The sequence below is a fragment of the Electrona antarctica genome (assembly GCF_951216825.1).
Source record: "Electrona antarctica genome assembly, chromosome: 20".
Classification (NCBI taxonomy): domain Eukaryota; kingdom Metazoa; phylum Chordata; class Actinopteri; order Myctophiformes; family Myctophidae; genus Electrona; species Electrona antarctica.
The window spans coordinates 33,480,649-33,501,812 of NC_136801.1; the positions used below are offsets into that span (position 1 = coordinate 33,480,649).

General features: G+C 43.2%; 1 protein-coding gene across 1 annotated transcript in view; it reads left to right on the plus strand.

Annotated features, from left to right (window-relative positions):
- Positions 1-4,234: 4,234 nt before the first annotated feature.
- Positions 4,235-21,164, plus strand: part of LOC306913272 (uncharacterized protein) — a gene marked incomplete at both ends in the record, with an annotated part of 42,344 nt that continues 25,414 nt past the window's right edge. The window contains 11 exons of the mRNA XM_079489863.1: positions 4,235-4,301; positions 11,729-11,745; positions 12,582-12,712; positions 12,842-13,136; positions 14,843-14,929; positions 15,173-15,442; positions 15,809-16,015; positions 16,308-16,583; positions 16,998-17,225; positions 17,315-17,438; positions 17,524-18,433. Coding sequence (XP_079345989.1) covers positions 4,235-4,301; positions 11,729-11,745; positions 12,582-12,712; positions 12,842-13,136; positions 14,843-14,929; positions 15,173-15,442; positions 15,809-16,015; positions 16,308-16,583; positions 16,998-17,225; positions 17,315-17,438; positions 17,524-18,433 — 2,612 coding nt within the window. The remainder of the gene's footprint in view (positions 4,302-11,728; positions 11,746-12,581; positions 12,713-12,841; positions 13,137-14,842; positions 14,930-15,172; positions 15,443-15,808; positions 16,016-16,307; positions 16,584-16,997; positions 17,226-17,314; positions 17,439-17,523; positions 18,434-21,164) is intronic.

The following is a 21,164-nucleotide window of genomic DNA, read 5'->3' on the forward strand; positions in this document are numbered from 1 at the left end:
ATAGGTAAGAGGCAAATTAGCTATATAGATTTCAAATCAGCGAACGCACACTAACATTATTTACGAAAGCATGGTTTCAATTAGTGAAGGGAACTGCCCATAGATCCGAAGTCCCGTTAGTCCGAACATGCATTAAGGTTGGCGAACATGCACTGCTAAGCCCCTTTCCCTTTGTGACATTTCATTCATGGTCAAAATGCCTGAAAATCTATGCTTTCATTCATTATTTCATTTGTATGAAGGTTTCATGAAATTACCGACCAATATGTGCACGTTTACATCGATATGTATTTCCCCCCACTGTTACGACCCTTATTTCTTTTTTTTAAGATATATTTTTGGGCTTTTTCTGCCTTTATTGGATAGTGTACAGTATGGTGATAGGAAATGGGGAGAGAGATGGTGGGGTGACTCGGCAAAGGTCGTCGAGATCGGGAGTCGAACCCGTGGCTTAGCAGCCTATAGGTGCCCGTACCGCTACACTAGCCGCCCGGGCCACGACCGTTATTTCTAGGGGTGTAAAGGTCGCAACATAAACAAACAGGACAAAGGACTTAAAACTGTATATCCATTTATTTACACAAAAAACAAATAAAAAGGTTACAAAAATATATGAATTGAAGATGCCTAACCTATAACAGCAAACAACTAAATAAGGACGCTCAGTCAAAACAGAATCATCAAAAATGTGTCTCTAAAGGCTTGGTTTGGGTGGGAGGACAGAGGAAATGAGTCTCTGCTGCTGTTAAACAAAAGTGTTTTAAATTAAATAACCCTTAAGACTAATGTTTGCTGATGATTGCTGTACGTTCCGAAAGACTGAGCAGGCCATTTCTAGACATACTGTCTGAACTTTATGATTTTTGAACTAATGAACTTGCTGTTTTAAGTCAGGTGTCATTACATTTATTTCAACAGTTTCCTTCAATCATAAATCAATCATTATTTTATTTATATTTAAATAAAACTGTGATGTCCAACGTATAGTATGATGTTTTTTATTCAATTATTTCATTTGGGGAAATAAATGTCATTATAGCTGCTTTCTGCTGCACAGCAATTGCACACCGCAGCCTTTTTGTCAGCAAGGTGGTAACTAGGTGAAATTTGTCATTGACAGCCCATACATCCAAACAGAAAAGTCCTATCTGATTGTATTAAACAACGTCAAACGCACCAACATTGTGTTTGTGTTTACACAATGCTTGTGTTTACACAAACACTCAAAGCTGGGCAGCCCCTCAAAAATAACTAGAGGAAGATTGACTGATTGAAATTTGTATTTCACAGTATGAAGAATGGGTACATTTCAAATGTACAGTTCAATACAAAAAGTTGAAGATAGAACCAGAAAAAGCACAAGGCTAAGGGTCCTCCATTTTCATTAAGTTGAATTGAATGACTTGCAAATTGAATGACTTGCAAATACGTACAGATAAATGAGGAACGTTTGGTTACGATGTAACCTTTGTTCTCTGAGTGAAGAGACTATCTCTCCACCCAACATATTTCATATGTATGGGGAATGACCCCACCTCACTCGTGACGTGGATATCTCTTTAAGACACACCAGTTGTACTGGCACGCACAGGTATATAAGGCCCAGGTGTGCGTGATTACACTGGTTTACTTGATCGACACCGCTTCTGAGCGACATCAAGGTGGAGAGATAGTCTCTTCACTCAGAGAACAAAGGTTACATCGTAACCAAACGTTCTCTATCGTATCGAGACTATCTCTCCACCCAACATATTTCATATGTATGGGGAACTCTGTAAGACACCTCGTGAGGAAGCGAAGCAGTCCCAGAACCCCGAAGACAACACCAGTGGGCTCCGACCCAGCACATACTGAATTTTGAATTATTTATCATGTATGTTCAATGTAATGTATTTACAACCCCTGGAACGGCCGGACAGCCAGACGCCATCCGCCGCCAAATGCTCAGGCGCTAGACGCCACCCAGAGCCCGGCCCCGCAAGACACTAAGGCCAGAGACCACAGGGGTGAAGGGCCGCCCAAGCCAGCCCACCAGACGCAAGGCTGGCTTGACTGGTGAAGGTGACAATGACACCCACCGCTGAGTAGCATGCGAGACCAACTCCCCGAAGGGAGCGAATGCTGCATGTTCAGCCGGTATAACCGGGTGAATGTAGACGGAGTAGACTATGTAGACGGAGTAGACTATGTCGCCGCTGTGCAGATCTCTGTCAAAGACGCACCTTTCCGCAGCGTCCCCAGGTGGAGTGTGCCTGCCCTCCAGGCGGCACTGGTACTCCTGCCTGTTTGTGTGCTGGATAACCTCTGTGATCCATGCACTCTCACTTGAAGCACTCAAAGAGCTGGTCCGTTATTCTGTGGGCCTTGTGTGGCCCTGACGTCCGACTCTAGTGCTCCAATAGGGCAGAGTGGGGACCGACTCCATCTCTGTACGTCGACTGTCTGTATGACGACGGTAGGGCAGAGCTCAACCACCTGATTGAGACGTGTCCTTTTGAAAACATTGGGGATATTGAGCTCTGCAGGCATAGGCCTGCAGAGCTCAATATGGATTGACAGAGCTCGCAACTCCCCCATTTCTCCTTGCAGATGTGACGCCGACAAGGCTGCTGTCTTGAGCATGTCAGGCTCACTGACTAAAGGTCGTAGAGCCTCCAGGGCTAACTCCAGATGGGCCTGATTGGATCCCTAACCTGAGCCCCTCTGAGCCTCAGGGAACCCTTCAGGAAATGCTCTTCTTTTCTTTGTAACGAGGTTACTGCAGTCTGCAGGGCCTGCGCCCCCGCTCAAGTCAGCCTGCCGAACACTCGGTCAGCTAACTGTTGAAGCCCTGTTCTCAGAACCAGAATGATCCTTATTGTCGCATCACAGTTTTACAAGTAAAAAGTGGATGGCCTTCGTTTTTGTGCATAGTTCCCATCGCGTTTATGCTGCGGAGCTAAGCACACACACAGTGAGAAGGGTGCTGGCCGCCACACTGATACCACATATGGTAGAACCTGATAAATGCTGACAGCGTCGATCAAGAGGCTGTCCCACAGATCTCAGATTGGAGGGCACCTCGAAGCCCATGTGGCAGCGAGGCCCTGTGTGGAATGTGCACATGTTCCTGTTGGGGCTGGCCTGCCTGCCCACCTATATGCCTGCTGGATTGTTTCACAAGCCAATGAGTGAAGTCCAGTCTTGGAGACTATCTGCCTAAGACAGTTAGGCCCATTTAAGGCCCTGAGAAGCACACTGAGGAAGGCCCTGCTTCACCACCCTGCTTAGGTGGGTGGGAAGGGTGAAAATCAATAGACTGGATGGCTCACACTCCGATCAGGCCGTAGGGCAAAATGCAGGAATTGGTGCCGACGACACCTAAGCATTGCCATGTAGGAAGCGGCAGCACCCCTCACTGACAGGGACATTTTTGTGGCCGCTAACGGCAAGAATGCTGTCCTGTGAGAAGCCATTGCAGCCCAAGTCTCCACGGGCTTAATTGGCTCATGCCGTAAGGCAGACAGTACCACCCCCCGAGGAGGGACTGCTGGCCTATTGTGTGAGGGATGAACGGTATGAGGACCGACTGGGTGACTATTGTGTCGCCCTTGTGTGGGACGGTGGCCCGCCCTGTTTCCAGATCCCTGGCCTAGCCACACGAATACCTCTGGATGAGGAGGGAGCTCACTCCGTGGCTTCGGTAGCCGGTCTCCAACACACAGAATTACACCCAGGTGTTTAAACGGCCATGCCGTAATACAACCTTATGGTGGTTCTGCTCACCCCTGACAGTCACATTCTGCTGTGTGAACAGACAGAATTATTCGCTGGAACAACGTGGAACGTGTAAACTGACGCTGTCAACGATACGCCCGCGTAGTGCATGACTGTGAATGACAGATAATGCACTGGCCGCATGTTCAGAAGAGCCGGAGACACAAAGTGCACCGTGACTGCCCTCGGCCCAAAGGGGCGGAGGCACAGCCTGAGGGTGGCCCGACTCACTAGAGCAAGGGACCGAGTCCCTGCTTTGCCCTCTAACACATGCCGAGGAGCGCTGCGGACTGTGAGAGTTGACGCCTGCTAGGCCTCTTGTCGAGGTGCCGGCCTAGGTGCCCAAAGTGCTGCAGGTGCCTGGCCACATGGCCGAATGGGAGGATAAGGGACTCAAAGGTTCCGTCGTCTAAGACAAGCCGGTCAGTGCGTCAGTGTGTCAGACCCGGGATCTGAGTATAAACATCCCCGGTCGAGCATGGCAAGCCAGTCGTCTTGGAGGATGGCTTGCCAGACCCTCAGCCCTTCCTTGCCAGGAGAGTGCTGTAAGCAGCACACAACCCCCCGGGGAAGACATAGTGGAACCCACCCAGGGGTCCACCTGAATTGTCTTCCAGGACAGCCGCTGTCCCGAGAGACAGCGGGTGGGGTCTGGGGCCTTAACTGTCAGGACACCAAATCTGAGGCAGGGAAAAAAACCCTTGCGTTTTTTGGGTCCTGGGCTTGGAACGATCTACAGACCAGATTAAAATTGGCTTCCTTTATCCCCCTAGTGACTTTTAAGAGGCTTGCCTCTGGCATACTCTCCAGCCATTGCTCCTGCCTTGATGAGTAGCAATTTGCAGTGTTCTTAGTTTTATATTAGCTTAGTAGTTTCTTGATGTATTGTTCTTTTAGTCTGTACTTGGTTTAGTGGTTAGCTATTTAGACTCTCTCTGAGTCTCCCTGGTAGTAGGTTTTTGGTATTACGGATGTCATATGTTTGTCTTGTCATGTCCTGTATTTGTTGTTACTGGCAGAGCTGTGTAACATTTATTTGCCTCTTCTCTTGGCCAGTGCGCACTTGTAAAAGAGACTTTGGTCTCAATGTGATTTTACTGGTTAAATAAAGGTTAAATAAATAAAAAAAACTGAGGGATGGGCTTAGCCCGCCGAGCACATTTTAGCCATACCCTGCCGGTTGGCCTGTAACCGGACACATAGGTCCCTGGAACTGCCAAACCTGACTGGGGTTGCACAGCCTGAGGGCAACCGAGGCAAGCTGCTCATGGCTGCTTGTGGAGGTGCACATCCTGTACACCTCCACAGCCTCCTTAGGATGCTGTAGCAAAGCACTGGCCTTTTGGCCAAACATGGCCGACGGCTCAATAGGCAGCGTCATTGGGGGAGCTTGGTCCTCCTATCGCAGCTTGGATTGGGGCCGCCACAGATGGCGCCTCATCCAAGGGCATCAATAGCATTGCCCGCTGCTGCTGCCTGGGGAGCCTGGAAGCCAGTAGCTGCAGCTCCTAAAGGTCCGGGCCCTTATCGTCACATAAGCGCCTCATATAAGCCGGTGCTGAAGCAGTGACAAGATAGGCCTGTGTTGACTGGCTGCGCCTAGATAGCCATAGTGCATTCTCGGGATGAGAAGGAGCTTACTTTGTGGTTTCGAACCGGTAACCGGATTATACCATGCAAGTTTACACCTATAGGTGCGTGAACGGCCTTGCCGTGAAACACCGTACAGTGTACTACACCCGACAGCCGCGGCACACCGAAATTGGCGAAACTACATCACGGACGCGTGAGCTGACACAGTCAGCGATACGCCGTATATACAGTAGTGTGCAAAGGGCTGTGATTTCAGGGCTTGCTCCTGGCAGACTCAGCACGTCCTGTCTGTGTCACTGAACCAAGTTCCACAGACGGAACTACACCACGGTCGCGTCGACTGACACAGTCAGCCAGACGCCGTATAGTGCGCTACTAAACCTGAACGCGGAAGCTGGCTGCCACGGCAGCCATACACTCGTGTGGTGTTTGAATGGACTGTCTGCTCTGATCCCAAGGGATTTGGTAGTTTTAACTACGAACGAGCCACGATCGAACCCCGAGAGGGACGACTCAGCGCCAGCTCTCTGAATTGCAAAGTGCAGTGGATGAATAGGGTCCAATACTCGTAAGTAGTCCTCACAGTAAACTTCCAAAAATCCATCTGTACAGACCTACACCAGACCGGGCAGGAAAAGAGGTGGAGCCATAGCCTGAGCTTGGCTCATCCAGCTCTGCCCCCCTGGGACGTTTAGTCTGTTGGGCTGAAGTGTAAACAGCTAACTTTTTGCCTCAAACAACAGGCACCCATTGCCTCCTAGCCTCAACTGGCAAGATGAAGAATTCATACAGGAGGCGGGATCTTCGTGAGCTGCTATGGCATGACCGGGGCCCCACAGGTCACCCACTGGTCATGGCCAACCTCTGTGGGCATATGTGCCCCACGCAGCCCAAGATAAACCCCTGCTGTTTCCATTTCATTTAATACCTATATACACTATTATTTTAATATATTATATTAAATAAATACACATTCAACTGTTTGGACATGCTCAAAAACGGGGAGTATAGTAATGTGCTTGAGAAGTGAGGGTCACAGTTTACACTGCTGTCTCTCAGTCACATATTGATATTCATGTGTTGTTGTTTTGTTTTTGTTTTGTTTTGTTGCAATTTGTAACATGTTTCGTGTGGATCCCAAAAGACTAGCTGACTGCCATGGCATCAGCTAATGGGGATCTTTCCGAATAACCAAATAAATAAACAACAGCCAGCAGAGCTTCTATAATCTCTCTCTATCTCTTTCTCTGGAGGAGGTCGCACCTGAACTCCACAGCTGCGCTGAGGCACAGAGTGTTTGAGTTGGAGACAACACTCTGCTCCAAACTTTTTGCATTATATAGTGTATATACGTATGCAGATTTCCACTGTTTGGCCCATGCTTAGAACGGGGATTTATGAGTCCACTTTCCAGGCAACAATTACCCTACGGCCTACGATATATCACCGTGATGTCACAGGGATGTCATCCACGGGATTCCCTGCACAGCACTGGAGACCAGACTTTGTTTGTTGTGGAATAAATGTATGCGGCTGCCCTGCTGTGTCAGCGAGACAGCCGCGGCGCACTCCGCTGCATGCGTTAGTTGGCATTCAGCTCGTCCTGTCTAACCTACCTAACCTACCTACTAACCAATACAAAGGCGGCTTGTGTTATTAGAAAGCCTACTTTCCTTAGTGGACGCACTCTGAGCCCCCCACCTCACGTATAAAATCATCCCGGTTACATTATTGCAATGCCCTCTACACTGGGATTAGCCAACAAGGAACAAGCTCTATTGCAATGAGGGAAATCAGGCACACCCACCGCATCTGAAACACAATAGAAACAAAATAGTAAGGTACTGCAATTAAAGTACAAAATAATGAGGACACAGCATAAGGACAACAAAAATGGCAAGAACAACAGTGTACACAAAGTTAAAAGAATGAAAAATAAGAAATGGTTTGACATCAAATTCCTCATTCAGCCCTTGAGGAGCCATAGTGTTGAGTGTATACTGGTTTCTGATTAGACCATGTAGTAAATCTCACGATAATTCACACCTTCAATATAGTAGGGGAGCCTATCACTTTCCGTGATTTTGGAATGTTAATTTTTGGAGACAGGTATATCTTGATTCTTGGGGTTACCAGAATGCCAAAAAAACATGTCTCCAATTTTTTATGTCAGGTTTAGCATGTTTAATTAGCATAATTAGCTAATTAATTGCCCAGGAAATGGCAATAACTTTGCTTCTAAGTAACTTATAAAGGTGATCTAAGAGTCTAAGTCCATGTTTGTGATGTCCAGAAATTCATCTGTTACCATTGTGAAGTCCTACAACCTTTCCTAATTAGCATAATTGCCATACATTATGCAAAAACGAGGTGAACATCAGCAAATTGCTGCATGTTTTACTTTTAGTCAACTTTGAAAGCTTCTCACAGACTCTAAGTGTATGTTTACAACTCCAGGAATAATTATCATCCTATGAATAAATCATGCAACCTTTTGTCTATGTAATAATTATGTAATAATCACACCAAAACCAGAAATAGCTATATTTCGTTGCTTTAAGTTAATTAATAAATGTGATCTTACAGACAGTGTAAGTTTGTTTGCATGTCTAGAAAATATTCTCTTTCCATAACTAGGATATGCAACCTTTCCTTATTAGCTTTATATATATATATATATATATATATATATATATATATATATATATATATATATAATGAAGAACAATATGAGAAATGGTCACAGCTTGGTCACACCTTTTTAGGAGTGTAAAACAAGGTATTTATTAAATTATAAGTCACTGCTCACATTATACAATACGCTGATATTACCATATCTATCTTATTGTGTGGAGGTCTGGGGAAATACTTACAAAGGAAACCTCCAGCCACATAATACAAAAGAGAGCCATTGGAATAGTGCATAAGGTAGGGTATTATGATCATACTAACAAACTGTTTTTAAGGTCAAATACATTGAAGTTTATTGATTTAGTTGAACTTAAAACAGCTCTTATCATTTATAAAGTAAAAAATTGACTAATTCCCAAGACTATCTTGTCGTATTTCAAGGATAAGGAAGGGGGGTATGAGTTGAGAGGAGACTTACATTTCCAACAACCCAGTGCCAAGACCACTCGGAAGAGTATGTTTATCTCTGTCCGAGGGGTTAAGATCTGGAATGGCCTACCAGAGGAAGTCAGACACAGTAGTAACTTTTCAAAATTTAAACAATTGCTCAAGCGAATCCTTTTGGCCAAATACAGCATACCATAGTGAAATTACGTATATTGTGGATGATGACGTTATTGTATGATCAACTGATACATTTTGTACAGGTATTGATAGTGATGGTAGTATTGATAGTCATTAGCGCTGTCATTATTAATAATTAATTAATTTATATTATTGTAATTATGTTAACATTAAAAATGTGAACAAAAATGACATTACTCAGCAACAACATAAATGATAATGATCATTTGTAATGAGGGTAATGTAAATGAGGATAATAACAACGGTGACACGGGGGTGGGTTTGGTGTAGGGTGGAATTCTCGTATCTGACTTTTGTTTTGTTATCGTTAATGTAATGAGTATTACGAATCATGTTCTGCTGTAAGTAGGATAGGCAGGTAGGATAGCCTATTCCTTTTGATCATCTTCATGTTTTGTTTTGTTTTTGTAACAGCTTCCATTCATTGCCTTTAAATATTGTATTTGAAACTGAAGGATGATCAAATAAACTAAACTAAACTGCAAAACTACAGAAATATCACATTGTTTATTCTAATATTTACAGAAAGTTTTGAAAACACATTTAATTGAAGGGTCTCCATCTGTGTCGTCGTCATCGTCAATCCCCAACAGATGTGCCTTGTTTACATTACCACACCTCTAATCATCTGCCCCACACATGCACATCTCAGAGCAGTTCAAATTTTGAGATCGACAAGTACAATGTGATATGCACTGGGATTTCTTGCAGACACATTTGATCAGTTGGGTAATGGTGGCTGGGGCGTGGGTATCCCATGTTGTGACTGGCACCAATTGATCTCCCTCAGCCTCCCATCCATGTTCAGTTGCTGGTGGCATCTGTGGGTTAGGTACGTGGTCCTGATCCCATACCATTGCCTGATAATATGCATGGGTAATGGCTTGATTTAATGCTGCTTGTGTAGGTGGCAGCTTCTCGGCTTCTAATTGTTTATTTGTGAATAACCTCCACCTGAGCTCACCAACATCCACAGGATTTGTACCGGGCTCGTACAGCTGGCAAACAAATGCTTCAATCTTTTTTGACAGTTGCCCCCTTCCAGCTAAGAGTGTAACTGTCATAGATGGAATGGCATTGGTACAGGCAATGGGAAAGCCACCATGGATCAAGACTTGTTCCCAGTAAGCTGACCACTTCATAGCCACACTGGGCAGGAAGACCAAAGAACATAGTGAGATCCATGTAGTATTTGACCGACGCCAGGGTGGCAAGCCCATACCACTTATCATGTGGAAGACAACACACCGATAGGGGAGGTGTCAGAAAAACAGTTCTTTCTGGTATCAGCACCAAAGATGAGCTGACTGTCTTATCTTGCTAAGAAAGCCCTCCAACACTTCCAGGTGAAACCCAATGTTTTGATAATCACGTCAAGGCAGGCTGTCCACTCAAACTCTATCGATGTAAAACATCTCCACAGTGTACAGGAAGAGGCTGATACAAGGATAATCCTGCACAGCCTGGATGCTGTCCGAAGAGGGACAACACAGCTCTACAGTGAGTCCCCTGACACTGATGTCTTTGTTCTTACAATACGACGGTACCATCAGCTGTGCAAGGACACCTATTTCATCACCGGTGTGTGGAACAAAAAACGTATCATCGCTGGAGCCAGTAGTGCAGGCACTGGGTAAAACGAGGACTTCAGCCTTACCAGGGTTCCATGCCGTCTCTGCAGCTGACAGGCCATTTTGCTGGCAAGGGAATTTAACCTGTTGGCCAGGTCTAAACAGGTGTCCTGTGGAGGTGGTATCTGCAGTTGCTATATACTCTATGAGCTACAAAAAGGCTCAGTTCTGACGCAGCACGTACCTAACCCACAGATGCCACCAGCAACTGAATATGGATGGGAGGCTGAGGGAGATAAACTGGTGGGATACCCATGCCCCAGCCACCATTACCCAACTGATCAAATGTGTCTGCAAGAAATCCGAGTGCATATCACATTGTTCTTATCGATCTCAAAATTTGAACTGCTCTGAGATGTGCATGCAGTTCAAATGTTGCACCGCAGATGATTAGAGGTGTGCGGTAATGTAAGCAAGGCACATCTGTTGGGGATTGACGATGACGAAGATGGAGACCCTTCAATTTTCAAAACTTTCTGTAAATATTAGAATAAACAATCTGATAATTCTGTGACCATTTCCCATATTCGCCTTTATTTTATATATTTATTTATTTTTTATGTATGGAGGGACAGACAGTAGGCTGACAGGAAATAGGGGAGAGAGATGGGGGGAAGACATGCAGTAAGGGCCGTCGGGATCAGGAGTCGAACCCGCGGCACACTGCCAGACTGGATTACCAGCCAAGGTGCATGGACCGCTGAGCCACGGCCCAGGCCTACCATTTCCCATATTGTTCTTTATTGCGACTGCAGGTGGCCTTTACTAGGCTATGAAATTATGTATTTCTCGTCAGTCAGTTGTTTGGTTGGTCATGCCTCATGACATCACGTGACATCAGGGATGGAGAAAGATCCCTGATGTCATCAATATTGGCAAGCAACTGTACCTCAAACCCTTAGATCTCCATATACTGTATGGAGCTGACCTGTTCTGACATTCCGGACAAAAGTAAAACATGCAGCAATTTGCTGATGTTCACCTCGTTTTTGCATAATTTATGGCAATTATGCTAATTAGGAAAGGTTGTATGACTTCACAATGGTAACAGATGAATGTCTGGACATCACAAACATGGACTCAGACTCTTAGATCACCTTTATAAGTTACCTAGAATCAAAGTTATTGCCATTTCCGTTTTTGACAATGTATTAGCTAATTATGCTAATTAAACATGCTAAACCCAACAGAAACATTTTTAGACATGTTTTTTTGGCATTCTGGTAACCCCAAGAATCAAGATATACCTCCAAAAAATAACATTCCAAAATCACAGGCATCAGAATCTGATTGATAGGCTCCCCTACTAATAACTTCATATCATTCCCAGCTGCGTTACATTGATTCCACAGCTCTGTAGCTGAGATGGGGTTTGTAAGGCAATCAAGTGCTCCCCCACTTGATTGCCTTACAAACCCAGGCCGTCGGGCCGGAGACTCCCGATTTGCGTCGTGTCTCACTACGCCTCTCAGCCATTATAAAATACCCGGTAAGAGAGAGCCTCCTATTGCTTCATCAAAACCCTAATTTTTGTCTACAAAGCCCTAAACGGGCTGGCCCCCTCCTACATCACTGACCTCCTATCCTATCCCCCCTCCATCAGGACCGGAAGAATGCAGTCTCTTACACATTCCAAAAACCAAAAAAGAGGCTCAGGGGCGACCGCGGCTGTCGCAGCCCCTACACTTTGGAACATCATTCCCCTTGCTGTTAGGACTGCTCCCTCCGTTGAGTCTTTTAAATCACGACTTAAAACCTTTTTATATTCACAAGCCTTTGAATCCCCCTCATGATCCTGCACTTTTATATTTTATATTATTTTGCTTAATTTGCCTGTTGTTTCATTGACTGTCTTATATTATATATATTTCTGCATTGTATTGTACTGTATTGTATTGTACTGTATTGCTCTTTTTGATATGTTGAAGCACTTTGGTACAATGAGAGTTGTTTTTAAATGTGCTATATAAATTAATTTGATCTGATTTGATTTGATTTGATTTGATTTGACATAACAGGACTTTGATATGAAAGCATTGTTGACGTATGTTAAGCCCTGCCTCTTCTTCGGCCTCTGCCTTGCTAGGGTGTTGATGTGTGTTGAAGGTGTGATCGATGATGTTATGGCATACGTTGGCTCAGGGGATGGCCTAACACTGTGTATAAAAATGAGCAACAGGACAAAGTGTGCAGAGGAGGAGAGGAGGTGCAGTCATGAACGCTTCTGTAGTTATACAACTGATTCCATATGTGTACTTGTGCTTGATGTTGTTCTCTTCATTCTCTCCTTTGTCTTCCTCACCTTCCTCTTCTTGTGAGTTACAGGCACAGTTTAAATTCAACAGAATTTACAAGGCTGGGGACTTTATTCTGGGTGGCTTGTTTGCAATCCATTTCTCCTCTGTCTTCCCTGAGCTGTCTTTCACCTCCAAGCAACAGGATCTCATTTGCTATGGGTGAGTATCACATATACAAAAGAAAGCAAGCTAACATTGTTTTAATATAGGCCTATAGCATCATAGGATTATTTGATGTAGTTCTACAAAGATAAATTGTCAAGGTTACTGTGGAACTGTGTCTGTTAGCTTTCACATTCCCGGGTTCAGAATGGCCCAGACCATGGCTTTTGCCATTACTGAGATCAACAGAAACCCCAGCCTGCTACCCAACGTGACTCTGGGATACAGTCTCTATGATAATTGTTTCACACTTGGAGTATCATTCCGTTCAGCTTTGTCATTGGTCAGTGGGAGAGAAGAACAATTTCAACTGAATGAGAGCTGTGTTGGCTCCCCTCCAGTGCTTGGAATAGTGGGTGAAGAGTCCTCAACACATTCTATTGCCATCTCTAGTGTATTAGGTTTGTACAGAGTGTCCTTGGTAAGTTTTCTTCTTTCACCATCACCATTTTAATTGGCTATTCTTTTTGGCTATTTTAGTTTATTTACAAATCTAATATAATGATAAACAGTGTAGTCTTTCTACAGCCTGATAAAGAAAACAATATTTACTTACAGAGCATGTAAGTGGAGCTGGCAGACTTTGAATGGAGCATGGAGGCAGTAGATTGCCACATTGTATATTGTTATACAATGTAACCTTTTAACCTTTTAACTAGTTTTCATGCAAGTTTTAACAAACCTTGCATGGTGTGTGTTTTTAGCCTTGTGTAGCGATGGTGATATCACTGCGTGGCAATATGCATTGCAAAGGCAGATGAAGGCTGGCTATGCAAGGCTATAGTGTGTTTTTTTGTTAGTGCTGAAGGGTTCGTATACGTGTTTGTCAAAAGACGGCATTGTGTTTCTGAACCAGCTGCCTCCTGATGGCTAAAGCTGCCTCTGTGTGTTCGCAGGACACAATGCAGTCCCTTCTTTTTCCCTTTTTTTTTTTTTTTTTTTTGATTGAAAATGTGAACCGAGCGGAGGGAAATCAAGCTGAGTGGTGGTGAGCGATGTTGAGCATTTTAGCGTGGGATTGAGCAGGGAAAGTGAGTGTAGAGTTTCACCCTGCTCTGTTCCACTAACGTGCTCTGCTTGTTATGGGGAAATTATGTAAGGCATACATGGGCAACTGGCGGCCCGGGGGCCATATGCGACCCCCATCTTCACTTAATGTGGCCCTAATATTGGAATACTGATAAAGTATATTATTTAATTTATGTTATAATTCCAATCATGCAAACATGACAGGCTTTAATTACTTTAGTCTAAAATATCTTTCAGGATTCCAATTCCAAAATAGCAAAAAAAAATCAGGATTTAAATTAAACTATAGCAAAAATAGCTGATCTACAAGCTCAAAACGTGTTGCACTGCGACGCGTTTCGAGCTTGTAGATTGGCTGTTTTTGCTACGACCGTAATATGCAATGTGACCCTCTGGAGTGACTGTATAAATATAGTGGCCCGCTCTCCATCTTCAAAGTTGCCCACCTCTGATGTAAGGGATAATGTATGGCTGAGTGGTTATTGTTTATAGATAAATCACCTTCAGGCTGATTAACCACCTCCGCTGTCGCGTCAGTGGTTAATCAGCCTGAAGGTGATTTATCTATAAACAATGACCACTCAGCCGTACATTATCCCGCTTATTACACGGCTACTTAATACATAAATTAATAAATTGACCCAAAACAAAACAAAACGACTATTTCCTTGCTTACGGTAATGCAAGTATTCCCATAAGTGTCGCGCTGGCCGGCGTCTGCCCAGCTGCAGCACAGTCGGAAAACAAGGAAGTGAATCAAATAGAATCCATTTTCGGGTACTGCACCGTCTATTTCTTGCTGAAATGTTTTCAAAAACCTTTTTGAGAGCAATGTTTTTCTGTAAAGGACACTGTGTGTGTGTTTACATCATGGCTGTCATGTTGGAAACAGCAGTAAATCAGCGGAACACAGCAGGTGCTCCGAGGGTTTGTTTTGGCAACGGTGTGTTATAGAGCGGAGCAGTCATTATCCAGAAATAACAGACCGATGAATTCGGCGATTGACCAATCAGAATCAAGCATTCAAACAAGCCGTGTAATAAAGAATTATAGTACCGTATCGGTATATTACAGAATATATATTTTGTGTATTTTCAGGTAAGTTACTATTCCACGTGTTCCTGTCTGAGTGACCGGAATAAGTTCCCATCTTTCTTTAGAACAATCCCAAGTGATGCATTCCAGGTGAACTTCTACAGACAAAACATCTGTTGGTATCAAGTAGTACACATCACTTCCCTTTATTGATATTGCATATCGCCTCTCATTTATTTGTGTATAATACTGCTGGAACTGAAGGGCTAGGTTTAGGGTCAGCATCAAAAGAAAATTAATGTGGGTTATACGCAGGAGATTCACTGATTTTACACTACAGTATGTGCATAATCAAACTAAGCAGGTCTTATCCCACCATTCTTCATCCATCAGGTCCAAGCTATGCTCCAAATTATAAAGCGGTTTGGGTGGACCTGGGCAGGACTGCTATTTACTAATGATGCCTATGGCCGAAATGCTGCCCAGTCATTCCAGTCTGACCTGGCCCAGTCTGGTTTTGGTTGTCTGGCGTACGTGGAGGTTCTGCCCTGGGACAACGACCCAGCTGAACATCAGAGGATTGTCACTGTGATGAAGACATCCACAGCTCGTGTGGTCATTGCATTTGTACATGGGAGCTTTATGGTTCATCTCATGGAGGAGGTTGTGGGAAAGCAATTTAACCACTTTCTAAATAAATTAAAATAATAATATGAATATATATATAATATATATATATATATATATATATATATATAATATATATATATATATAGCCTAAATATGTATATTATAATTTTTCAAGAAATTAAGAAAACATTATATTTTTAAAACAAAGCAATACTGCCTCATCAAAGTTGGTACTGTGAATTTATACTGTATATTGTCAGATACTTACGTGAGAGGGGGAGTTAGCTGGTTTTGTCAGAGGCACTTTTTAATACTTTTCATTTGAATTCGTTCAATATTTTGTGAATCAACACACAGACATGAAGGGTGTTCAATAGCATTGATTTATATACCGTATAGGTGGTAAAGCAGAATGTGACAGGTCTGCAATGGATGGCCAGTGAGGCCTGGACAACATATCCTAAGCTCCTGACTCTAGACTTCATGCCGTACCTGGGAGGCACCCTGGGCATTGCCATCCGTCGTGGAGAGATACCAGGTCTAAAGGACTTCTTGTTAAAAATACATCCTGACACTGACCCTGACAACAGCCATGAAAATAACATAGTGAGTCTTTTGTTTCACTTTTTAAACCCATTATGTACGGGATCCCCTTTTGTAACTATACCTTTCAGGACGGGAAACCCCTTTGGGTTAGTTGTTGCTATGTACAGTATATAGCATCATATATATTTGTTTTCATTTTGAATTAATATTTGATGAAAACGTAGCTCAGGATTTAGAAGGCCTTTTTAGAATCGGCCGAAGTCCTAAATGGGTTAAGTTGCAATTTTGTGTTTATTCACAAGCTTTGTGTTTTAGAGAATTTATGCTTTAAGTTTTCACTGTGTTTCTTCAGATGAGGCGGTTTTGGGAGCGCACATTTCAGTGTAATTTCCCCCCCCTTCCGTCAGAGTGGGTGGATGCTGGTGGAAGGGTGTGTACAGGACAAGAGGACCTAGCAACAGCAGAAACTGCACTTTTGGATGTATCTGACCTCAGGCCAGAGTACAATGTGTACAAGGCTGTGTATGCTCTGGCCCATGCCATCCATGACATGTTGCAATGTGTGCCAGGAAAAGGGCCTTTTATTGGGCACAGCTGTGCCGGTTTGCGGACAATACAGCCATGGCAGGTGTACTGTCACTCATTTCACAGGTTACATATGTTTCTAGTTGGGTTCAAATTGGCTGGTGTCTGGGCCAATCTGACTATATATACAATTTGGATCAGTTCATAACAGCAAAAGGCCAAAGGGTGTACACAAAAGATTACTAAAGACACTTGTCATGATGGGGCGGAATAATTATGAGCATGCAGTAGTCATTCAATTGTTAGTTTTAGTTGTTTATTCCACACAGTGGACAGTTGTGATTATTACCCTTAAACCTGATATGCAGTGGTGTCTGAATAATTTCAAGTACAAATTGTACATCAAAATCTATTTCCCTTGTCTATGTAATAGTAAGTAGTAATATTTTGAGCAGCTGCTCAAAACACACTTTTATAGTCACTTGCTCTTCATAATTCTGCTCATCACCATGTCTAGCTTTTATATTACCTGGAAAGGATCAACTTCTCTACACCATTTGGTGATCAAGTATCATTTGATGAGAATGGTGATGCTTTACCAATCTATGATGTCATGAACTGGGTGTGGCTCCCTGACGGAAGTACAAAAGTTCACAATGTAGGCGTGGTCAAGAAGTTAGTCTCTGCAGGTGAAGAACTCATCCTGGATGAAGACAGAATATTCTGGAACTTTGAATCTAAAAAGGTCACTTCAGCTTTCTATAGCTAATGCTGAGCTAGTGTGAATGTAATTCAGTTTGTACAAAAATATATCATTCTTAATTTCCTCTGTAGCCACCTCGGTCAGTGTGCAGTGAGAGCTGTTCCCCCGGAACCCGTGTGGCCAGAAGGAAAGGGGAACCTGTCTGCTGCTTTGACTGCATTGCTTGTTCTGAGGGAGAGATCAGCAATGAGACTGGTTGGTTTACACCATGTAGTAATGTACAGTATCTTTAGGACAATACTGTACTTGTCTGTCCCTTTAACCTTGTCATCTTTGTTAGACTCTACAGAGTGTACCAGTTGTCCAGAGGACTTCTGGTCCAGTCCCCAGCGTGACCACTGTGTTCCTAAGAGCCTGGAGTTCCTCTCCTACCATGAGGCTCTTGGTATCTCCTTGACAATCATCTCATTGCTGGGCACACTTATCTGTGCCATTGTACTGGGAATCTTCATCTATCATCGAAGCACACCCATGGTGCGCGCCAATAACTCTGAACTTAGCTTCCTTCTCTTGTTTTCACTCATACTTTGTTTTTTGTGCTCACTTCTGTTCATTGGCCGTCCCAGTCTCTGGACTTGCCAGCTGAGGCATGCAGCATTTGGGATCAGCTTTGTGCTGTGTGTCTCGTGTATCCTGGTAAAGACTATGGTGGTTTTAGCTGTATTCAAGGCCTCCAAGCCTGGGGCTACAGACATTATGAAGTGGTTTGGTGCTATGCAGCAGAGAGGAACAGTTCTGGCTCTTACTTCCATCCAGGCAGCAATCTGCATAGCCTGGCTTGTGTCTGCCTCACCAGCTCCTCATAAAAACACACAATACCACAGTGATAAGATAGTCTATGAGTGTGATGTGGGATCAACAGTTGGATTTGCAGTGTTATTAGGTTATATTGGTTTACTTGCACTCCTGAGCTTCCTCCTAGCATTCATGGCAAGGAATCTTCCAGACAACTTCAATGAAGCCAAGTTAATCACCTTCAGCATGTTGATCTTCTGTGCCGTGTGGATAGCCTTCATCCCAGCATATATCAGCTCTCCAGGCAAATATGCAGATGTAGTGGAGGTTTTTGCTATTTTAGCATCTAGCTTTGGAATTTTGGTGTCACTGTTTGGACCAAAGTGTTATATAATGCTTTTGAAACCTGAGAGAAACACTAAGAAGTCCATCATGGGTCGACGTGACACCAAGACGTAGAAGCACGAATTCAATGAATTTTCACTTTTTCTACCAGATTAAACTAAAAGCAATCCAGTAACACATCTATTATCTATCTAAAGTTATATCTATCTCAAAGGCTATACGTCTGTTCATGTTAGACCTATGTATACTATATACCTTAGAAATATTACCTGTCAAAGTATTATAGGTATGTAAGAGGCAAATTAGCTATATAGATTTCAAATCAGCGAACGCACACTAACATTATTTACGAAAGCATGGTTTCAATTAGTGAAGGGAACTGCCCATAGATCCGAAGTCCCGTTAGTCCGAACATGCATTAAGGTTGGCGAACATGCACTGCTAAGCCCCTTTCCCTTTGTGACATTTCATTCATGGTCAAAATGCCTGAAAATCTATGCTTTCATTCATTATTTAATTTGTATGAAGGTTTCATGAAATTACCGACCAATATGTCCACGTTTACATCGATATACCTTTCCCCCCACTGTTACGACCCTTATTTCTTTTTTTTAAGATATATTTTTGGGCTTTTTTTCTGCCTTTATTGGATAGTGTACAGTATGGTGATAGGAAATGGGGAGAGAGATGGTGGGGTGACTCGGCAAAGGTCGTCGAGATCGGGAGTCGAACCCGTGGCACACCTTCAGGCTGGCTTAGCAGCCTATAGGTGCCCGGACCGCTACACTAGCCGCCCGGGCCACGACCCTTATTTCTAGGGGTGTAAAGGTCGCAACATAAACAAACAGGACAAAGGACTTAAAACTGTATATCCATTTATTTACACAAAAAAACAAATAAAAAGGTTACAAAAATATATGAATTGAAGATGCCTAACCTATAACAGCAAACAACTAAATACGGACGTTCAGTCAAAACAGAATCATCAAAAATGTGTCTCTAAAGGCTTGGTTTGGGTGGGAGGACAGAGGAAATGAGTCTCTGCTGCTGTAATTTAAAACACAAAAGTGTTTTAAATTAAATAACCCTTAAGACTAATGTTTGCTGATGATTGCTGTACGTTCCGAAAGACTGAGCGGGCCATTTCTAGACATACTGTCTGAACTTTATGATTTTTGAACTAATGAACTTGCGGTTTTAAGTCAGGTGTCATTACATTTATTTTGTAAACAGTTTCCTTCAATCATAAATCAATCATTATTTTATTTATATTTAAATAAAACTGTGATGTCCAACGTACAGTATGATGTTTTTTATTCAATTATTTCATTTGGGGAAATAAATGTAATTATAGCTGCTTTCTGCTGCACAGCAATTGCACACCGCAGCCTTTTTGTCAGCAAGGTGGTAACTAGGTGAAATTTGCCATTGACAGCCCATACATCCAAACAGAAAAGTCCTATCTGATTGTATTAAACAACATCAAACGCACCAACATTGTGTTTGTGTTTACACAATGCTTGTGTTTACACAAACACTCAAAGCTGGGCAGCCCCTCAAAAATAACTAGAGGAAGATTGACTGATTTAAATTTGTATTTCACAGTATGAAGAATGGGTACATTTCAAATGAAAGTACAGTTCAATACAAAAACCGCTAAGTTGAAGATAGAACCAGAAAAAGCACAAGACTCACAGAGGTCTCAAACTCACAGACACCAAGGGCAAGGCATAGGCTTTTTTGAGCAACACTCAAAAACAGTAAACAGTTATACAACAGGGCAGACAACACACTGTGACAACCATTAGCTCTGGTCCATAGCCCTAATGCACTTTGCTGCCATTGCATTAATGCTATGGGACTGTTGTCTTCCTTCTTCGATTGAAATGCAGACCAGCCTCTCCTCTGTTGCGTAAATATAAAGAACGTTTTACCTACTAACCAATACAAAGGCAGCTTGTGTTATTAGAAAGCCTACTTTCCTTAGTGGACGCACTCTGAGCCCCCCACCTCACGTATAAAATCATCCCGGTTACATTATTGCAATGCCCTCTACACTGGGATTAGCCAGTCATCCTTGTCCCGTCTCCAACTGGTGCAGAATGCGGCGGCCAGACCCCTGACGGCACCAGGAGGAGGAGACCTGTCCCCTCTGCACTGGCTGCCGGTCCGGTATAGAATACATTCTCTAACGCGGTTAGTCCCAATACTTGATTCTGATTGGCTGGTTTCTGATTAGAAAAGGAAGGGTTGTCCGCACACTGTGTCTCTGCTTCCAGGATTTTTTTATTTAGTACAACGTTTCGACCCTTACGGGTCTTTGTCAGGTATGAGTACAAAACATCAAGTAAGCGTATTATATACAACAGCATATGGGCAAGCTCTATTGCAATGAGGGAAATCAAGCAAGACACACCCACCGCATCTGAAAGGATGTGGCTGCAATTAGCATAAAGGGCATATAGTGGCACTAGGGCTAACTCTTTAGAACCCAAGTAGAATAGGAAAGTATAGAGGTGCAGACAAAATGAATGATAAGCTGCAAACCAGTAAAAACATTGCAAATAATACAAATACTGCCTACAAGAGGAGACCATAACACAATAGCAACAAAATAGTAAGGTACTGCAATTACAGTACAAAATAATGAGGACACAGCGACAACAAAAATGGCAAGAAGAACTGTGTACACAAAGTTAAAAGAATGAAAAAGAAAAAGAAAGAATTATCCCAGAAATGGTTTGACATCAAATTCCTCATTCAGCCCTTGAGGAGCCATAGTGTTGAGTGTATACTGGTTTCTGATTAGACCATGTAGTAAATCTCACGATAATCCACACC